Source organism: Caenorhabditis remanei, chromosome IV (assembly GCF_010183535.1).
Source record: "Caenorhabditis remanei strain PX506 chromosome IV, whole genome shotgun sequence".
Taxonomy (NCBI): Eukaryota; Metazoa; Nematoda; class Chromadorea; order Rhabditida; family Rhabditidae; genus Caenorhabditis; species Caenorhabditis remanei.
This window is the reverse complement of record NC_071331.1, coordinates 10,055,818-10,076,676: the sequence shown is the minus strand read 5'-3', so window position 1 is coordinate 10,076,676 and position 20,859 is coordinate 10,055,818. Positions and strand designations below refer to the sequence as shown.

Sequence of the window (20,859 nt, the reverse complement as noted above, 5' to 3'; positions counted from 1 at the left end):
TATAACAACCCGATAAAACAGAACATTTATATTTTACAGTGTTTAAACAAAACCTGTTCTCTAATTGAATAATTTGTGTATGGCACTAATGCTAGAGGGATTCTTGAGCTGGAATTAGTTTTTCTAGTAGTTTTTTTCATAACTAAAGTTTGCTTAAAATGATTCTGAACCTATTTTTGCTCGAGATTGTCCATTCAGCAAAAACTGAAAACAGGTCACAATCAGTGTCAAATTTGCGAATGGACAGGATTTTTTTCCCATACTTACTTCTTACCATACTTGTTCTTGTACAATAAAAGAAACAAAATTTGAAACAAATGAAAATCTTGTGAAACAGAACTTTTAATTTTTATATTTATCAAAATGAGAACTTTTCCAATCGAATACTACTGATAGTTATCTAAACTGAAAAATTCTATATCAACCCGAACTCTAATACACACTTTCAAAAAAGTATCTTTGTTAATCCTACATAGATCTGTTAATTGGAATTTGTTTTTCTACTAAAAATGTTTTCAGTAATGTAGTACTTTTTGAGTCAAATTGATTTACATGAGAGACAGCGAAAGTACTGGACAAATCATAGTTTTGATAGCAGTATAAGAAATTTCTGTGAAACATAGAAATTCGGAAACTTTTAAGATGCAATAAATATCGATATTTAGCGGATTCTCCAATTCTGTGAATACAACCATGTGAATTTTCACCGTTTGGGTGGAGAAATCGTCACTTAGTTAGACTAAACCCAAACTTTACAGTTACCCGCGTCATTCAGCGTCATAAGGCGAAACCTGTATTATACAGGCTTGTTCAGTTCGCGTAATAATGGTAACTCTATTCTCAAATTCTTGAACTTCGCGAAATAACGGAATCCGAATTCTCAATGAACACATGAGAACTTCGTAAAACTGAAAATTTATTTTTTCCCATTTCAGTTTTTTCCGAACTGAAGTTCATTTTTTCTAATAAGTAATAGGAAGAACGCTGTAATTGCAATAGTACTTTTTGCGCTGAGTTGATTTAAATGAGATTCTACGAAGCTATAAATTTGATTCTCTTACTGCATAAACAACTGTCATCAGTCTAAAAAAAGTTCAGTGAAACGCAGAGATTTTGAAAAGTTTGATAATCGGAATCCATCGATTTGATAGATTCTGTTTCTCGAATTCTGTAAATAAAACCAAGTAAAATTTCCAGTGTTCGTTTAGAGGAATAATGAGTCTTCAACGTCACGTACAATACCGTGACAGAGCATGTGATTCTATTATTCACCTCTCTAGAAGCACTTCTACAGAATCGGTCTTTAACAATGGGTTTACGCAGTTCTCATAACCGCACTAATTCTAATTTGAAATTTCCGATAACCAACTTGCTAAATGAAGAAATCTGAAATCTCAAAACATGAGAACTTCATAAAACAGAAAATTCACGTTTTTCCGATTTTATTGATATTACAAGTGTACTTACCTTTTAATGGATAGTATTGTAGCTCTTGACCAACGTTTTTGACCCCCCCCCCCCGAGCTCTACTACACATTTGCCAAAAAAATCCCCCTGCTAAACCTAATTTCGATCTTTAAACTGACATTCGTTTTTTCCTCCTCCTTCTTCTTGTTGACACATTCTCACCAACCACTAAAATGTTTAGATTTTGTTAAAGCCCTTCTTCCTCCCTCTTCCCTTTAGTAGTGCCTTCTTCCCCCTCTTCTCGTTTTTCCATCTAAAAAATAGAGTTCGATGGCCCCCCCTCTTTCTTGAAATCGGCTGAGAAAAGGGTCCGCTATTCAATTACTTATTCATTTGATTCTGTGTCATTTTCTGTTTTGACTACTCTTGTAGTCGTCAAAGTTGAATTTTTCGAAGAATTGAGATTCATTGGGAATTCTGAGAGAAGACTATTCGGCTATGAGTTCAAGTTCATCATCTGATTTTTTTTGTTCTTGGAATGGGTGAAGAGAATTCGGATGTCTTTAAATTCCGTTAGTCTTTCGAAGACCATATTTTTATTTAACTGAATTATTTTCGGTTTTTTAGTCCGTGATTATTTTCAAAGTTATTTTACTGCTCCAGAATCCCTTTTTCATTTTTCATTTTTCGGTTATTAGCGATTCAATCGAATTTCCTCGATTTTCTGTCTAAAATTTACATCTCTGAAACTATTGTTCGCTGTTTGCTGCTGCGATTTTCGACCTTCTCACACGCTAACTTAAATTATAGTAAATTCTCGAAAAAAGGGACCCACTATCAGAAATTTCAGAAATAATGTGTGATGAATCAGCTCTAGTCTAGAAATTTTCAAATTCTGGAAAAAATTTTTTTTGAAACTGAAAAATAATGCTTCCAGTCGGAATTCAAGATGTAGTTCTGAAAATAATTTCAAAAATTAATTGACTGTCCAATTGGTGACTCCGATGGGTAGAGAATAAATGGAATTTTTTGTTATTTGAAATCCTTTTTTCTCTGTATTCACAATTTAAGCCGTCTTAATTTCAGTAAACTGTAAAAATAGTAGAACCCAGAAGAAGACTAGTCGAGTCTGTGACAACTGTGAATCAAAAATGGAAAAAAAACACATCTTAAAACTGGAAGACGAGTTCTAAACTTGAGCGATTTCTGAGAATAAGTGCTCAAACGTCCCACAGTTTTCAAAAGTAGCGAATTTATGTCGGAGCACACTAACACTTAAACAGAGTAGGAATACATACATGGGAAACGAGATTTCCAAGGTTTTATGAGAATGGATTGCAGACCCGTCAATGACTAATTGGGCACGGAAAATCTAATCACATGTCACTGTTACAGTAAAACATTTTGGGCATTTCGAGATTAGATGACTTCAATGGGTCTTTTCAATAGTTTCGAAAAGTTTGTTATATTGGACCTCCTGAACTGGGGTATCACGTCATACAAATGTGGAATAGAATTTTTCACATTTCACTATCTGACCCATTTCTATTGAAAATCTGTTCCAACAAGGCAATAACATACTCTAAATTCGGCCCCTCAGCTCTAACACGTCTCCTCCTGATAGTTTCCAATTCCTTCTTTTCTTTCAATTTTCCTCCCATTCTTTCATTTTTCGAAATCTTCTATTCAGCTGTTCTTTCATTCTTTCTCTCTCTCAATAAATTCCCAAAATAAAAATTCATTGGTCCCAAAAAATTGGAGGTTACGGATGGCTGGTTTTGGTGGTGGATTACCCAAAGCGGCGTGACGATTCATTTTGGTCCGTTTGAATCTATTTCGCATTTTTATTCCGGATTTTCTCTCGAAGTTAGCGAAGGATGAAGTTGACGTTGAAGAAATCAGTGTTTCGTGGTGAAAAACATCTGCTACAAAAGGTTACTGTTTCAGAACTTTCAGATAATTAAAAAAATTTGAAATACTGTATTCCTGCTAGTGTAGAAAAAATATAAGCAAGTTAAAAAATTCAGCGGTTTCTTGCAGAACACAAGTCAGAGAAAATCTAAAACTTTTCAATATCTAAGGCGAAGTAATTTTCAATTTTCCAGGCCACTCCACTATTCGTCCACTTTCTTATGATAGTGAGTGTTGGAGCGTATGCAATATTTGGAGCACTTGTTATGAGAAGTTTGGAATCGAAGACTATCACGACAATCGAGAAGAAAACTGATGTTCATCGGAGACATCTCAACTTGAGTTCTAGTGGTGAGTTAGTGGATGAAACCTGCTTTTTCGGCGGGTAAACAGGTAGTTTAGCTGAAAAAAAATTCAACTCAACTGAATATGTATCTTCATTTTTAACATTTGAAAACTTAAAACACTCAATTGAAATTTTTTGTTAAGAATGGTGAAAAATGAGTGGCCAATTTTCAAAGGGCTTCAAACTAGATTGTAGAACGGTACTACACAGGCAGTAGCGCTTAAGCATCCCACCAGTTATCTCAACACACTGGAACAGAAAAATTCATATCTCCTAACCCCTCTTTCTTCAGTGGAAATCCAAAATGTGCCACCGATTCCATCAGAGCTGAGACATCGGAGAAGGAGAAGACATAACGATACACTGGATCAGTTTTCTGAAAAGTGAATAGCCCTTTGGTTTCAAAATTTTAGTTTTCCAGTTTCAGAATGTCTCGAGAAAAACGTGCAGCCGCGCATATCATGAGAAGTCGGAAATGTGTCATCAGTGTTATCAAGGTGGGTTTTTTTACTGTTTCGTGAGTTGAATTTTTTACCTTATGCAAATCTGAATTCAGTACCTTAGCGAATCTTCCATAAAACCCAAAGTTTTGCAGAAAATGTCGAGTCTCGAGTGTTCGATGGACACATTGGATGAGAAACTAGTGAAAGCACTGGATGAGTGTTACCACGTGGCAGTTGAACATAATACTCATGTCAATCATGTTCTTTATGAGAATAGTAAAGAAGAAGTTGAGTCAGTTGGAGAGGAATCAGAAGAGGAAATTGCCGAGTGGTCATTCATGGACTCGTTGCTGTTTGCATTCACTGTTATCACTACTATTGGTAAGTGTTGATAATTGAAGGGACTGGCTCTGCGTATGATTTAATAAAATCGCAATAGTGATCGATGCTGCAGTTCTAAAATACTTGAATTCATCTCAAAACAGTAGTGATTTCTTTTTTCAATGAGCGGAAGAAAAAAAGTGGCAAACAGCCTCAACGACCTATTTCCTGGTCTCTTGAACTAAAGAACGAACAAACTTTGAACGTGACAATTTTCACATTACTAGTTCACGCTTGACCACACCTGGGAGTTTTGAAAGGCCATAAACGAAGAGAACTCTTAGAACCGGGTATTTACATGTTTTAAATTCATGTGGCTGACACCAGATGTTTAAAAATAGCAAACTGGTCTGAAGAGCTGTGCGGAAGTAAAAACGAAAGTAAGGCGGAAGGGATATTATTTTCTACAGTATGAAACTTACTACAATAAGACAAAGTTAATTAGTTGTATTGAAGGTATAACTACCCTACGAGCATAAAACCCCTAACATTTAACTCATATGACACCAGTGGACCTGAAAAAGTCTACACTTTCGACTTCCGACGTCTGTCTGTCTTGCTTCCAACAGCTAATGGCGTTTGAATAAAAACTGAGAACAGTGACAAAGAATAACATTCAACTGAAACCGAATATTTATCCCTCGTTTCATTTCTTTCAGGATACGGAAACGTGGCTCCCCGTACTTTCGGTGGTCGTCTGTTTGTGATTGGATATGGATTAATTGGAATTCCATTCACTCTTCTGGCAATTGCAGATCTCGGAAAATTCATATCCGAAATGATGGTAGTCGCAAAGACGTTCTGCAAGAAAACGTGGAAGTGAGTTTCCTTTTTTCAATATCAAGCTTCTCCGGTCAGCCCAAACTCTAGTCATCGGTAAAAGAATTGAAAGTTGTTTGGAACACATTTTGTTGAAAAAATTTCACAGTTTTCCGTCTTCCATATTATTTTAAAAATCTTTCCTGAACAATCCAGTGTAAAATCCTTTCCTAAATAATGAAGCCAACATTTCTTACAGAAAACTGAAAAAGGCGTGGAACCCAAACTTCATCCGTTATCCGAAACTATCCGGAGCGAAAGATCTCTCGAATACAGACATTGAAGAGAAGATTCTGGAAAATGAGAAGATTGAAAACGAGATAGAATCATCTGAAACATCAGAAGAAGAAGATGATCTGACAGAGACAGAAGCCACTTCTCTATTCATTTTATTCCTTTTATATATTGCATTCGGTGGAATGATGTTGGCTGCTTATGAGCCTGATATGGACTTCTTCAAGGCGGTTTACTTCAATTTTGTCACGTTGACTTCGATTGGATTGGGAGATATTGTTCCGAGGAGGTATGTACATTACTGTTTCATTAAGTTCATAAGTGAAATTGATTTTTTTTAAAGTATTCTTGCCATACACGATATTTTTTCCAGCGAAACCTACATGCTCATCACAATTGTCTATATTGCAATCGGTCTTGCTCTCACTACAATTGCTATTGAAATCGCCGCGGATGCATTGAAAAAGTTACATTACTTTGGAAGAAAAATCGAGAATGTTGGAAATGTTGCGATCTGGTTTGGTGGTAAAAAGTAAGCACATCTCCGTGAAACTTTTGTTCTTAATTCAGAATTAATTCCAGAATAACGATGAAAGCACTCGTAAAGAATCTGGGTGATCAATTCAATCTTCCAACTACCGTAGTCAAAAGTCTCAATTTGGATCATTTCGTAGATCAAGCGATAAAAGTGGAAGAGGGAGAGATTGAAACACTTCGGCCACCACCGTTTGAGCCCGATTCGGAGAGATTCGATGCGGAATTCGCGGATGAACCAGGTGGGGGAAATAGATTCAAAAATCAACGTATCAATATTTGAGGCTTAATTTTCAGATGTGACATTGAAAATCTGAAACATTGATCTTTTTCGTTTTCACTTAGCCCTTTTTAGAGTAAAATAATCACATTTCCTGATTTCAACCAGAATCTTCGGATAGTTTAAGTTGTGTGATTGAAGTGGAGTGAAATTCAGAAAGTGAATGGATCCGTGACCCGACTCCAACACCTCCACCATCTCCTCAACCAGTCTATCGTCTTCCATCACCTAAACCGAAAACCCCTTCCCCACTGCCAAGTCCATCGATAACTGATAAATCAATGGCTATTGCGACACCATCACCAGAAGAATCAGAGGATGATGAAGGTATTGGGAGAATTTGAAATATATTGAGAATAGAGTGGAGTGTGAGGCTTTATTATGATTTAGGGTGATTAGTGAGGTTTTGATTGATCGTTTTAGTTTTGGGAGTCTTGGTTTAATAAGTGAGAAGAGTAATCCTTGCCGATTCCGATTTCATTAATAAGAATATGAAACCGGGGTTAATAACACACTTTTCAAAAACCAAAACTATGAACGATAACACTAGCAAAAATACCTGTAGGATTCAATTCGGAGTAGTGATTGATAACTGGAATGAAGAGACGTGAGTGGTTTTGCCGCCAAAGTTGTTTTTGAGACAAAAGAGGAATTATGGAAAAAAAAAGAAAAGTGTTGCCAGAAAATCAGTTACGAACTATTTTCACTCTGTTTATATCATATTTAGGTCCAGACGATATTTCATTATGACTTGTTCAGTTTCAAGTTTCAAGTAGACAGAGCAAAACGAGACGATCGCGAGAATATGCTGGAATCAGCTGGAATCGTCTCGCGATACGACTCTCTAGTATTTAGCAAGTCATAGTTTCGCGAGAACACTGTCATCGTTTTTCCAGCAAAACTTATGTTGACTACTTCCTCGCACTTTATCTCATTTAAAAAACGTATTGTTGTGAAGGAACTAGTTTAAGTCCAAAGAAATTGCGACAACTTTTACAGTTTCAGTAATAAAGTAATGTCATCTGAACATTTAGTGCATTGCTTTATCTAATGTTCTTCTAAAACTTTTCTCATTTCCAGAACTAATCCTTCCATCACCCGAACCGAGTCCAATACGTGAACCGACACCTTCTCCACCTCCAAGAGAACCGACACCACGTGAACCAACTCCTGAACCAGAACCGTATCGGGAACCAACACCTCCGCCACCGCCTCCTCCGAAACGTTAGTTTCATTATTTTCTTCTATTTATATCCATCATTAGCTTTTGCTCCAAAGTTCTCGATTCACTAAAACAGTACATTTCCTTTTCAGCTCGCCCCTTGACCGCCGCTGAAATAGCTGCTCAGAAGCGTAAAGCGTACAGTGAAGAAGCGTGGCGTCGATACCAAGAATATCAGAAACAATGGAAGAAATTCCGTCAGACTCAGAAGACACCGGCTCCCGGAGCATCAACATCTGGAGCATCAACTTCAAAACAGTCAGGAGCATCACCTGAAGGAGGAGGACAAACAGGTACTGGACCATCAACAAGAAGTCAATCAGTCACTTCTGTTGCTTCTGGAAAAACATCGAGAAGTGCGACACCGGAGAGCAAGAAATCATCACATCCGAGTAGTTCGTCGAGGAGAGAAAGTGGGGCGAAGTGAATGAGTTGAATGAAGAAAAACATTATCATGATTTCGAATGTATTATCCATTCTTTTTCTATTGGATTTCAATAAAATCTCTATCAAGTACATCTCTCAAGTTAAAAACTACCATTTCATTGTGGTTGTGAAAGTGTTGTGAAAATCGGGAGACGCTGATAATGCTAAGACATTTTGGGACTTATTTTTAGAAAATATCTCGAAAAAATGAGAACCAATTATACCAAGGACAAATGTTCAATTCAAATCAGAATAATGAAACAGTTTTGTTCTCAGTTATATTCCATAATATAGCGGGTCGCCATGCAGAGTGGTTCTAATGTGAACATCCAAATCAGTTTCGATGATTTCCAGGATTCTTCTGTTGTTTAGAACTCAAACTCGTTGGGTCAATATCGTAGCGGAAATAGTTGCTATTGTTTTTTGGTTATTTGAAGTGAATAAGCCGAAACAGCTGACGTTCATTTATTCGATCTTGCTCCAGCTTCAGTTTCTATTTTATAGCTCATCTTACCATTACAATTTCTTTGATTTAGCTGTCTGATATTGAAAGACTCTCATCAGTTTTCTGTGACACTGAAATTATGGATAACTTGTTACGAAAAACCGAACAATAAGCGCTCGAAGCATATATCAGAAAGTCAAAACTCTGAAACTGGAAAATTTTTGTGGATGTTGCTGCTTTTGATTTATGACTCTCAACAAAGTAGTCCGGTCTAAATGTTCATATCCTCTGTAAAAACTGTTGTTGTTGGTTCACGGCACACATCTTTAGAGGCACAGGTTTTAAAAAACCATTTGAGGAAGTAGGCAAACTGTTAACGTGGACACTATTTATATTCATTTCATTTCCGAAATATACCATTAAAAATACGCATCTGAAGATATTTTATTTCTAGTTCAATAAATTTGGTGACGATTCATGTATAATAATATTCATGAAAAACAGTAGATTTTGAGTAGAACACTGTTTCAATAAGAAACTATAACTTAGACATAACAATTGTGTTTTGATTCGGAAGGTTAGAAAAAATACTTTAATCCATTTGAATTGGTAGTATCACATACTTGTAGTTTGAAAGGTTTTTTGACGCGTTTAACATTAATCGCAAAGTTCTTTGAAAAATAGGTTGTGTAATTAACATTCAGATTCAGACCATCGTTTGACACCAAAAGGCTGGTTCATATAACAACAAATTGAATCAGTACTTCAGTGTTCAGGTCGAAACATGAACTTCAGACAATCAGAAAAACAAACAGTGCACGGAGATTCATTAGAAGAAACGGAATTTGATCGACTCGAGTCTATTCCAGCTCACTACATCAGATGTTGTTTTTATTCGGATAAGCATCAACCATCAAGAGGAGAGGAACTTTTTCCGGTTTCGATTTCATGATGTATGGACTTGTGTGATGAAAATTCAGTGTATCTGGAACCATTTAACCAAACTAAAATACCGTGAATTCGACCTTTTGATATCGATAAGATCTCTTATCGTCCCTTATCTTTCGATCTCTTATCTTGATTTTCCCGCTATATAAGCTCTCTCTCTCTACAATAAAAAGCTCAGTTTCGATTGATTCGAAGTACACCTTCCAACAATGAAGTTCCTTGCCATCGCGTTTCTTCTGGTCCAGTCCGTCCACGGCTTGACTACGACTCGAGTAGAATGTGCGGATAACATCAACGATGCGAGAGCTGAAAACGCTGAACAACGTCAATGGGGCAATATGAACAAACTGTTGTATAACATCAGTTTGGAGAGGACTCTCTCGGAGTTCCTCAACCAGTACAATGGATGTCCAGGACCAATCCATATTGGTGGGAGTGAATACCTGGTCACTCTGAATATCTATGAATATATTTTTCGTGGAGAGGGCGGTAGATTGGAAAGCGAAATCGAAAAAGGAGCGTTTGGAATGCCCACAAGTACAATGATGGCGTGTGCTCTGACGACATGTTTGGAGGATGGAAGTCAAATTTTTAGTGTCATCACAGATGCTGTGTAAGTTCATATGAGCGATCTGACAAACTAGAACAGCATTTTCCAGAAAGTTCTCTGCAATCAAAGGAACCCCCGGATCAAATTGTTCTTCGTCTGGAAGACTGGCCAATTCCAAAGGATTGTGCTACCTTGGAAGCGATCAGAAGAAGTTTGTTCGTAAAGGAGTATTGCAACAAGTTGGAGATGTCATCGACAATAAATTATTCGGCTGGGGATGAAAGATTTGTAGTGATAGTTTTGAATAAAGTATTATTATGGGAATTTGTTTTTACCAGACTTGTCACGGGCCGGGCCGGGCCGGGCCGGGCCCGGCGGGCCAAACTCAAGAAAAATCTCAGCCCGGCCCGGGCCGGCCCGATTTTTGACAAGTATGGTTTTTACGTATTAGCGCAGCTCGTATTAGCGGACACTTGTTATGAGAAGAAAACTGATGTTCATCGGAGACATCTCACCTTGAGTTCTAGTGGTGAGATAATGGATGGAGACTACTTTTGAACGTTTTGAGAACAATGGTAAAAATTCTGCAATGTTGATACTTCCATATCTTTATTTTACTCAACACACTGGAACAAAAAATATATAACACCTAACCCCTTTTTCTGTGAAAATCCAAAATATACCACCGGTTCCATCAGAGCTGAGACATCGGAGAAGAAGAAGACATAACGATACACTGGACCAGTTTTCGGAGAAGTAAGTATCCCCTCTGTTTCAAAGTTTCAGATTTCCAGTTTCAGAATGTCTCGAGAGAAACGTGCAGCCGCGCATTGCATGAGAAATCGGAAATGTGTCATCAGCATTATAAAAGTGGGTTTTTTACTGTTTCGTGAGTTGAATTTTTTACCTTATGCAAATCTGAATTCAGTAATTTAGTAAAAGGTGAATCTTCCGTAAAAAACTGGATTTTCCAGAAAATGTCGAGTCTGGAGTGTTCGATGGACACATTGGATGAGAAACTAGTGAAAGCACTGGATGAGTGTTACCACGTGGCAGTTGAACATAATACTCATGTCAATCATGTTCTTTATGAGAATAGTAAAGAAGAAGTTGAGTCAGTTGGAGAGGAATCAGAAGAGGAAATTGCCGAGTGGTCATTCATGGACTCGTTGCTGTTTGCATTCACTGTTATCACTACTATCGGTAAGTGTTGGATTTTCATGGATTATTGTGTTCAGTATCAGAAAGTGGGACTTGTTCTGGGAAAACATGTGGGTTGTTTTTTCTAATTTTTTTGATAAGATTTGATATTTTTGATATTTTTTCGATATTTTTTGATTTTTTGATGATACAAACAGAGTGCTGAATAAAATAGTAAATCAAAAGCCCTAGTGGAAACACGGATTCTGACATTTCTGGACTTGACTTCCCCTCCTCTTTTTATTGTATTTCTTTTTTTTGTATTTTTAATTGATTAACCTTCACGTATCGAGCATACGTAAATAAATAATAATAATAATAATAAGCGAAGAACTATAACTTAGGCAAAAAACTATCAAAAAACAACTTCTCAGTATATTATTTGACACATAAATATGGGTTATTATAACAACAGACTGAATCCGCAATTTATGCTCAAGTCAACCATGAACATCAGCCAATCAGTCTAAAACAGTGAGCACGGACATTCATAAGATAAAACTGAATTTGGTATACTCGTGCCTGTTCCAGCTCACTCATCAGAATTTGTCTTTATTCTGAGAAACTTTAATTATCAAGAATGAAAGATAGTTGTTTCGGTTTCGATGTCATAATAAAGGGAGTTGTGTGATAGCAGTTCAGTGTAATAAACAAAAGACCCGAAGCAAAACGTTCAGTCAAGAAACTGAAACATTATTTTCAGTGTTTCTGTTTCACAACCATTTCAACGAGGCGGGTCACTTGTGTTCACATTATGGATAGAAATGTATATATGATATAACAAAAGCGTTATTCGTATTACTCGGATGGTACATCACCTGAGATTTGGATAAACGGCCAGTGAAATTTTTATTCAATACACATTGATTTTGTACAACATTAACTACTTGAATCAACCAAAAACATGAAAGGCAGAAATAATATTATTATACATAAACCCGTTTTCAATAATACGGTATGCTGAAACAGAAGCCAATACGAAGATTTTAGTCCACTAGAATAACAATAATTAGTGTAGTTTCTTAACGGTATGCTAGATTTAATAATCAAAAAAATGGAGAAACTGTGAGAAAATTTTATTGCCATGTTTTACCTACGAACAAGTACCATTGACCACGTTTGCTCAATCAAATTTATATGGAACACATGAAACACAACAACAGGTTGACCAATTTTCAATTATATATGTTTTCAAATGCAACTGTTTGAAACTTGACCACTCTAATGTTCACTCTGCTCATATTCAAATGTTACTGTCGATGAAAACTGCGAATTGATAAAAAATGTTGGAGAAACTGTAGGGAAATAGAGTAACGGACTTAGAGACGCAGTAGGAGAAATAAAATAAAACTTCAAATGTATGTCTCCACCAGTCCCAATGAAAAGTGTGAAAATTGTTCTGCTTTACGTACAACATGAAACATGAATGTATTCTCTAAATGTACTTTTTATTGACAAAAAAATAATCTTTCCCGTGAACTCCTCCCGATTACCCTATTTTCTTGTTTACTTTTTTCTCATCATCCCACGTGTACTTCCCTTTATTTTCAGTTCGAACTTTTCCCATATTCCAAAATTGAATTAAATTTCAATCACAGTGCGAAATGAATCATAGTGAGTTGATCCTTCCAGTCTCTTCTCAATCTACTAACTGTTTTCAGAAAATGAAGATCACAAAAAGAAGTCTCCAAATGAATCAGATGACAAGAAACACGTGGACGCTGCAGTAGATCAAGTAGGACATACCGGATGGTATAATCGATTTAAAGTTCATTTGGGACAAAAACTTGGAACTGCCGAGTGCACAAAGTTGGAGCCACGTTTTGATGTGAGCTGGAAATTATTTTTGTAGAAACAAATATAAATGAGTTACAGAGAAACATCGAGAAACTCCTCTCCTATCACAATATCATCTTCAACATGGTCGACGCCATCGAGCTCCAAGTTCAGATAGATCCATCGAATATTTCCAAGAAACGAGTTCTCGCTCCACCGGAGAAAAATCTGTGGTCTCAACTCGGAGGGTGGTTCCATTTTTTGTCCCTGAGACATTATACTGGAGCGGAGGCGGTTGGTAACAGGTTTTCTGGCTTCTAGCTATGTATAGTATTTCAGCATCTTCTCGATAGATTCAGTTATACTTGCTCGAAAATTGCTCAGAAGGACATGCAGATTCAGAAGAGAAGTTCGGATTATAGATCCATTTTCTGACATAACAAAAAATTTACAGCCCGTACTCATTTGATCAAACGAATGCTACTGTACATTGGTGATGAGAGTGTCGAATTGAACAACAGTGTGGAGCAATTAAATGTTTTGTTATCGGGAATTGATGAGACTCGACATGCGGTAAAATTTGATTTCAACACTGTTTCATCTAAACTTTCAGCTTAAAAGCGCCCAAATCACATCAGAAGCCAAAAGTCGTGGCGCCGCCTATCATCAAATGATTCTGGGATTCAACAGCAAGGCAAGTGAGATTCAAGGATGGATTGACGAGGTGACGATTATTGTGACACTTCATCAGAATGAGCTTATCAAGGTAGGTTGTCCTATTTTCTAGAATTCAATGCATATAATAAATGAAATTTCAGTTCTCCCGTGAGCTATCGATGTACCATGATTCGGTGTACAATTCGATAATGGAGGTTCTTCTTCGTTTGGGTTATCATGTGCATAGAAAGAAGTGAGATGGATGATTGTGACCTCCTAGTTTTGAGTTTTTGGAATAAAGATTGAGATTCTTTTTCAGTTTACATTGTCTTAGTCTGGTAGAATTCGATTGGTGCACCTCATTACTATCAAGAATTGTGAAACTTTTGAAACAGAAACAGATTACGATGAAAACTCCTACATTGAAGAATCCCTAAAGTTGCCAAAAATCCAGTTTTCATCTGTTTGTTTATAGTTTCGATTTAAGTCAGCCGAAGTTTTATTTTGTATCTCTGTAGTTTTCATTAAAAACGGATCAGCAGTGAAATACCTGACAAAAAATATATAAATTATTCTTCTCAAATATCGAACACACGTGAGTATGACCTTTTGATTTCGATAAGATCTCTCTTATCTTTCGATCTCTTATCTTGATTTTCTCGCTATATAAGCTCTCTATCTACCAGGAAAAGCTCAGTTTCAATTGATTCGAAGTACACCTTCCAACAATGAAGTTCCTTGCCATTGCGTTCCTTCTGGTCCATTCCGTCCACGGCTTGACTATGACTAGAGTAGATTGTGCGGATGGCATCAACGATGCGAGAGCTAAACATGCTAAACAAGCTCAATGGGCGGATGTGAACAAACTGTCGTATAGCATCAATTTGGAGAAGACTCTCTGGGGGTTCCTCGACCGGACCGATGGATGTCCCCAAGGAAATATTGGTGGTCCCTATGAAGTCGTTCTGAAAACTTTGAGTTATCATGATAGAACGGAAAATGGATTGGAATTCTTGAGAAGTAGAGGACCGTATGGAATGCGCACAAGTACAGTGGTGGCGTGTACTCTGACGACATGTTTGAAGGATGGAGAGCAAATTCTCAGTATCATCACAGATAATGTGTAAGTTAACATGGACAATCATGCATACTCAAACAGCATTTTCCAGACAGTACCCTTCAATCCCCCCGCCCCAAGGACCGCCCGGATCAAAATGTTATTTGTCTGGAAGACTGGCCAACTCCGAAGGATTGTGCGTTCTTAAAAGCAATAAGAAGAAGTTTGTTCGCAAAGGAGTATTGCAACAAGTTGGAGATGCCATGGACCATACATTCGGCTGGGGCTAAAAGATTTGTAATGATAGTTTTGAATGAAGTATTATTATGGGAGTTGATTTTTACATATAGCAAAGCTCCATTTTCATAACTTGGATGTTATATCTGTGCTAACAGATGGAATTATCCTGAATGTTTTCTATTGTAGTCTTTCCTCAAGCAAATTATTACTCGAACACACAATTGATCCTGCCATCTTGTTGCGCACTCCGCCACGGGCAAACCAAGATCGCTTGTGATTAGATAATACAGTGATACTGTATTCAGTTTTAAAAAATTCGTTTTCCGCAGTACTTCAAGTACTACAAAATCTGGTGTCTTATGAAGATGTGATCACAGTGACCTCGAAATTTTAGAGTTCAAGAATAAAGATGACTGATTGCTTGTTGCAAATGTTATGAAATCATTTAGGTGTTTTACTGATACAGTATGACAACAAGCATTGAATTTTTACCTTTGGATGTTGTATTAGTGTGACTTATTACTTTCAAGAATTCTGAAACTTTTGAAACAGAAAAGTATTAGTTATTCTGATAAACCACCTGGAGTTTTTTGTTTTTGAAAAACCTGCTACATCTCTGTTACTGAACAGTTCCGTGACAGTCGATACATTCCCAACCGTTGCCATTCAAATCTCCAACGAAGTTCCCCAAATAAATATTTTACTTTTTAATTAAAATTATTGTGCAGTTACAGAATGTTGTGAAAGTTCTGTATTGAAATTTTTTAGATATTATGCGAGGTCCACTAAAAATGCGAGGTCCATTCACAGAATACACATTTGAAAACGAAATGAAGTGTGTTTCAGAGTTGAAAGAGCATCAGAGAGCATAAAGTACCGCTCAAAAGTATATTAAGTTTTGCCCTTTTCAGTTGAAGTTGAAGTTTGAGAGTGTGTCATAGTAAAACTAACTATTCCACAAAATAAGTTTTTATGGAATCGAAGAGACCAAGAGTAGAACTTCATTTTTGTAGTTGGCAACTTTTTTGTACAGACACTTCCTAGCAAGTTCGACAAAGCCAATTCCACATCGACAAAGTAATTTCTCCCTCAAATCGACCAATTTCAGTGCAAAATAGTGCTATTTTTGAGCTGTCCACTTAAAATAACTATATCTTGCTAGGGAGTGTCCGAACAAAAAAGTTGCCAACTACAGAAATGTAGTTCTACTCTCTTGGTCTGTTCGATTCCATAAAAAGTTATTTTGTGGGACAGTTAGTTTTACTATGACACTTTTTTTTTCGATACGAAATCTCCGTTTCTACAATTCTGTTAATTCGAGATTCTATTTGAGGATTGATACATTTGAGAGTACTGGCAATAAAGAATGCGACACTTGCAGTTTTTAGTTGAAAATGATCAACTTTGTGAGTGTGAGGCGGCCTCCCTGATAGTCTCACAATATTGATTGTTTATGTAGTGTATAGATCACAAATAGAGTTTCATTTTTCAAGTTGACCATTTTTTTGTACGAAAACATCCTAAGAAGTTACAGGCAGTCTATGTAAACAGCTCAAAAATGTCTTCTTTTAGCACTGAAAACGAGCAACAATTGCGAGAAATTACTTTGACAATTGATAACTTTTTAGAATATGCCCACACAAAAAAGTTGTTCACCACAAAAATGAAGCTCTAGTTTTGATCTATACTATCCATAAACAATCGATATAGTAAAACTATCAGGGAGGCCGTGTTACAGTCATAAAGTTGCCCATTTTCAACTAAAAACTGCAAGTGTCGCATTCTTTATGGCCAGTACTGTAATACCAAATCAACACAAACACAGCAAGAGCATCAATTGTTGCGTTTGTGCGATCGAGCCGTAAGCGAGTTATTAAGAACAGGTTTTATTTACAAACTGATTTCCATAGGAAATAACAAGTTCAATAAGTAGAGCACGTGAACTAGGGTGCTAGGCCAGGTTTCTATATCTTCACGGATATAACATCTCTCCTTCTAACAGCGAAAGTCCACGGGTGCCACGTCATTCTGATCGAATCCTCTCCAATTGGCATCTGGTCCACTCATCATTCTCATCTCGTAACAATTTGGAATCCACACATAACGTCCGGTCATCTCCGAGCATCCAAAATTGTTTCTCCAGGGGTACATTGCAAAGCTGGGTTGTGGTGGGGTTGGCAACGATGGTGTGCTACTTCCTTGTTGATTCCAGCCACGATTCCACTGTGAATGCTGCCCCAATGTCTCTGGAAAACTAACTTTTAGTTCAGGTTGCAATCTCGAGTTCTCTTTACGATTCTTCTTTTCCCAACGATCGTGTCTCTCAAAGGCTCCAACTTTCTCCTTCCGACCAGGATTTGGACTTCTTGTCACGAAACTCTTGCATCTCTCCTTTCCAGTCTCTTCACGATTCCTCTGAATCTTCACAAACTTCTCATCTGGCCAACGTCTCACATGTCTCTTCATCGATCCGTTCTTCACGACCTCTGTCGATCCCTTTCTCGGCTTCGATTCCTTCACGTATATACCATTGACTTTGTAGATGTCTCTTCTTCTGTTCGGTGTCTTCGCAACTATATGATTCATCCATATCTTCTCGATATTCAGCACATCCGGAATTTTCTTCAACCAATCTAAACCGAACAAACTCTTCGCGTCTCCGACGTAAGCTTCAACTGTCTTTTCAACTCCCTGGTATTTGATCTTGCACTTGAATGTTCCATCCAGTTGCATCTTCAATCCTCCAGCATCAAAAATTTCAGTCTTTGTTCTCTTCAACTTTGGTTTTCTCAATCTTTTCCAGTCCTCTCTGCTGATAAAACTGATGTCTGCCCCGGTATCCACCTGCATCTTCACATCAAGTCCATTCACCTCAATAGTTCGATAGATCCGAGTCTTCTCATAACAGTCATCTTCTGCATAAATAGCCCTGTGACACAACCGGTCTGACTTCTCATCATCATCTTGTTGTTCTTGGCACATCTTGGATACATGTCCTCTGCGTCCGCAGTCAAAACATTCCTTATTCTTGGCCCAACAATTCATTGCGTTATGCTCACCTCCACATCGATGGCATTTCTTCTTTCTCTGATTATGATTTCTCGTCGGCTTCTCTTCGTCCGAATCATCTTTTTCATCTGTAGAACTTCCTTCGTTCTCACGTTGCTTCTCTTTTCTTAGCAAGTGTCTCTGGCTCGATCTTTTCTGTTCTTTCGCTTTCTCAGTTCTCATCTTTCTCACAGCAAATACCTCTTCACTTGTTCTACATCCCCCAATGTTTTTGGCGTCTTCTCTGAACTCTAGCAACTTCATGATCTCGTGCTCCAATTGAATAAGTGTCGTCGTCGGTCTTGTCTCCATAATCTGCATAGCCCGAGCTCTTATATCAACTGTTCCGTTAGTTCTTAGACCCTTTATCCACATCAAACACTGCACTTGTTCTGAACTCATTTCATTGAATTTGGCATCAGCATAGGCTTTCTTCACTCGACCGGTGTACTCTCCTAAGTCGCCGCCTTCGTCTATGATTTTCAAAAATTCCATTCTTCTTGCAAATGTTGATCTTGTCGATGGAAAACATTCTTTCAGTTTGTTCACAATTTCCTCAAATTTGAACTCACTCGTCTTATCTGGTAGGATTCTATTTGTAAAATAGTTGTAGTCTCTTTGGTTCAATTTGCTCAATATTAGTCTTCTCTTGGCTTCATCTGATAAATCAGTGCCTTCACCCGTAATGGTGTCTCCATATCTCAAGTACCAGTCTTCAAACGCCTGACCTTCTTCTGGTTCATACTCAAAATTAGCAATTCTTCTCGAAATCGAATCCACGAGTCCAGTTCCTGCTCCTTCGGTTGTCTTTGTTGTCAATTTCAATCGTCCGTCGGCCAATGCCTTCAGCACCTCATCCATCGAAATGTGAACATTCATACCTTGAGCTTCTTCTACCATTGTCTTATCCTTTGGTGTCTTTAGTGGTCGGTTGGTGGTTCTCTTCTTGAGTCTCTCGTGGTTCTCTAGTGATCCTGATCGCCACTGTTGCGTTTGTGCGATCGAGCCGTAAGCGAGTTATTAAGAACAGGTTTTATTTACAAACTGATTTCCATAGGAAATAACAAGTTCAATAAGTAGAGCACGTGAACTAGGGTGCTAGGCCAGGTTTCTATATCTTCACGGATATAACATCAATTGTCGTAAATTAAAAGTTCTTAATCGTATGTTAGAAAATTGGAAATTTCTACAACTTTGGACGGAAATAACGTTTACACCGGGTGAGAGTGATAAAGAATTATTACGGTTTCCTAGAATTTTGATAGTTAACGTATCAATATCTGTTCCAGTTCCAACCGACATCGATTTTGTAAAAATAAACTTCCATAATAATACTTTATTCAAAACTATCACTAGAAATCTTTCAGCCCCAGCCGAATGTATGGTCCATGGCATCTCCAACTTGTTGCAATACTCCTTTACGAACAAACTTCTTCTGATCACTTCCAACATAGCACAATCCTTTGGAGTTAGCCTTTCTTCCAGATGGACAACTCGTGCCGGGAGCTCCATCGATTACAGTGAATTTCCTGTAAAAACTTATTAGGTATAGTAAGTCGATCATCCATTTTGACTTACACGTAATCTGTGATGACTCTCAAAATTGGTTTCTCGTTCTCCAAACATGTCGTAAGAGCACACGCCACTACTGTACTTTGGGGGATTCCATACGAATTATTTCTGATATCAGTCTCCATATACTCCTCCAATTCACCGTCTTCCCCATCGTTCATATTCGTGTATATCTGATATTCTTTCCCACTAATCACTGTTGAACGTGGACATCCGTTGAATACTCCAATGTGTTCATAGAGTGTCTTCTCCATACCAATGTTATACAACAGCTTGTTCACATTGGCCCATTGATGTTTTCAGCATACGAGGCTCTTCCATTGTTGACGGCATCGACACATTCTGCTCGTGTGAATCCATAAACGGACTGGATCAGGAGGAAGGCGATCACCAGAGACTTCATTGTTGGCAAGTGTCGAATCAAATCGAAAGTGACTGTTTTGATAGAAGAGGAAGCCTTATATAGCCAGGAAATGAGGGTAAAAGATTCTTATCAGGAGCAGAGGGTCACGGATTTTTGAGTGCGTGAAATACAAAAATGAAGAAACAATTTTGTTTTTTCTCGTCGATTCGCGCATACTTCTTGTTAACCAAGATTTGGAATTATTATCAGAACCAAACGAAAGTCACAGCCACAGCGTAACGCTCCATTGCACAACGGTTGGCACGGTGCCAAAAAGACTTGGCTGAGTGCCAAATTCAAACTTTGCTTATATTTGACGTATTTTTTAATGAAAACCGCTATGCACACGCAACGCGACTTGGAAAAACATCAAATCTTTTCGTTGCGGACCTTACGCCTCGGACCTCTGTGTGTGTCTAAATTTCAAATTTTTTGCAGTTTCTCGTGTTCCACAAATCTTGAGTGAATTGATAGACTTACTGCCTTTACAATATTTGGGATTTCAGATATTTTTGTATCTTTTAAAATTTTATCATTAGAGCGCATTTATCATACTATATAATTTTTTATTGTCAAAAACTGCTAATTTTTCCAGCAATATTAACTCCGCGAACATTGATAACGTAACTGATAATAAATAATATTGGTTTGCAGAATTTGAAAATAAACAAAAACTGTCGTTCCCCCTTGAAAAACTTTTTATCTCCAAAATTCTGAAAAAAAATTTTTTGGAAGAAAAATAAAGCGAATTATTGTTTTCGTACATTTTTTGATTGAAAATTGGCTTTGTTTATTTCGTGTTTTGCGAAAAAACTTCCTTTTTCACTTGGAAATTTGGTTAATTTTCAGTAAAGTGCAAATTACAGTAATCCACGCAAAAACGCACAACTTTTTGTAAGAAAATAATTTTTTACTGGAAAAAAAGTTTTTTTTTTGCAGTTTTTTGTTGAAAAATAAGAT

The 20,859-nt window shown here is 37.4% G+C and overlaps 7 protein-coding genes across 7 annotated transcripts; 4 read left to right on the top strand and 3 right to left on the bottom strand.

Annotated features, from left to right (window-relative positions):
• Positions 1-3,539: 3,539 nt before the first annotated feature.
• On the top strand, positions 3,540-8,004 carry GCK72_013112 (uncharacterized protein; the record flags this gene model as incomplete). Its single annotated transcript, XM_053729652.1, has 11 exons — positions 3,540-3,669; positions 3,957-4,047; positions 4,092-4,161; positions 4,260-4,488; positions 5,148-5,307; positions 5,507-5,830; positions 5,915-6,073; positions 6,124-6,317; positions 6,512-6,682; positions 7,436-7,579; positions 7,670-8,004. 11 exons carry the CDS (start codon positions 3,540-3,542, stop codon positions 8,002-8,004), a joined length of 2,007 nt encoding a protein of 668 aa, XP_053584424.1.
• A 1,448-nt stretch (positions 8,005-9,452) lies between these two features.
• Positions 9,453-9,821, bottom strand: GCK72_013111 (uncharacterized protein; the record flags this gene model as incomplete). Its single annotated transcript, XM_053729651.1, has 1 exon — positions 9,453-9,821. One exon carries the CDS (start codon positions 9,819-9,821, stop codon positions 9,453-9,455), a length of 369 nt encoding a protein of 122 aa, XP_053584423.1.
• On the top strand, positions 9,606-10,227 carry GCK72_013110 (uncharacterized protein; the record flags this gene model as incomplete). The annotated part of the gene is made up of 2 exons (XM_053729650.1): positions 9,606-10,009; positions 10,056-10,227. The coding sequence occupies 2 exons, from the start codon at positions 9,606-9,608 to the stop codon at positions 10,225-10,227; spliced, it is 576 nt and encodes a 191-aa protein (XP_053584422.1).
• Positions 10,228-10,747: 520 nt separating this feature from the next.
• On the top strand, positions 10,748-13,836 carry GCK72_013109 (uncharacterized protein; the record flags this gene model as incomplete). Its single annotated transcript, XM_053729649.1, has 8 exons — positions 10,748-10,816; positions 10,921-11,149; positions 12,808-12,974; positions 13,022-13,216; positions 13,262-13,331; positions 13,377-13,444; positions 13,536-13,688; positions 13,741-13,836. The coding sequence occupies 8 exons, from the start codon at positions 10,748-10,750 to the stop codon at positions 13,834-13,836; spliced, it is 1,047 nt and encodes a 348-aa protein (XP_053584421.1).
• A 405-nt stretch (positions 13,837-14,241) lies between these two features.
• Positions 14,242-14,565, bottom strand: GCK72_013108 (uncharacterized protein; the record flags this gene model as incomplete). Its single annotated transcript, XM_053729648.1, has 1 exon — positions 14,242-14,565. The coding sequence occupies one exon, from the start codon at positions 14,563-14,565 to the stop codon at positions 14,242-14,244; it is 324 nt and encodes a 107-aa protein (XP_053584420.1).
• GCK72_013107 (uncharacterized protein) lies at positions 14,308-14,926 on the top strand (the record flags this gene model as incomplete). Its single annotated transcript, XM_003089298.2, has 2 exons — positions 14,308-14,702; positions 14,749-14,926. 2 exons carry the CDS (start codon positions 14,308-14,310, stop codon positions 14,924-14,926), a joined length of 573 nt encoding a protein of 190 aa, XP_003089346.2.
• A 4,361-nt stretch (positions 14,927-19,287) lies between these two features.
• GCK72_013106 (uncharacterized protein) lies at positions 19,288-19,750 on the bottom strand (the record flags this gene model as incomplete). Its single annotated transcript, XM_003091943.2, has 2 exons — positions 19,288-19,453; positions 19,503-19,750. 2 exons carry the CDS (start codon positions 19,748-19,750, stop codon positions 19,288-19,290), a joined length of 414 nt encoding a protein of 137 aa, XP_003091991.2.
• Positions 19,751-20,859: the final 1,109 nt, after the last annotated feature.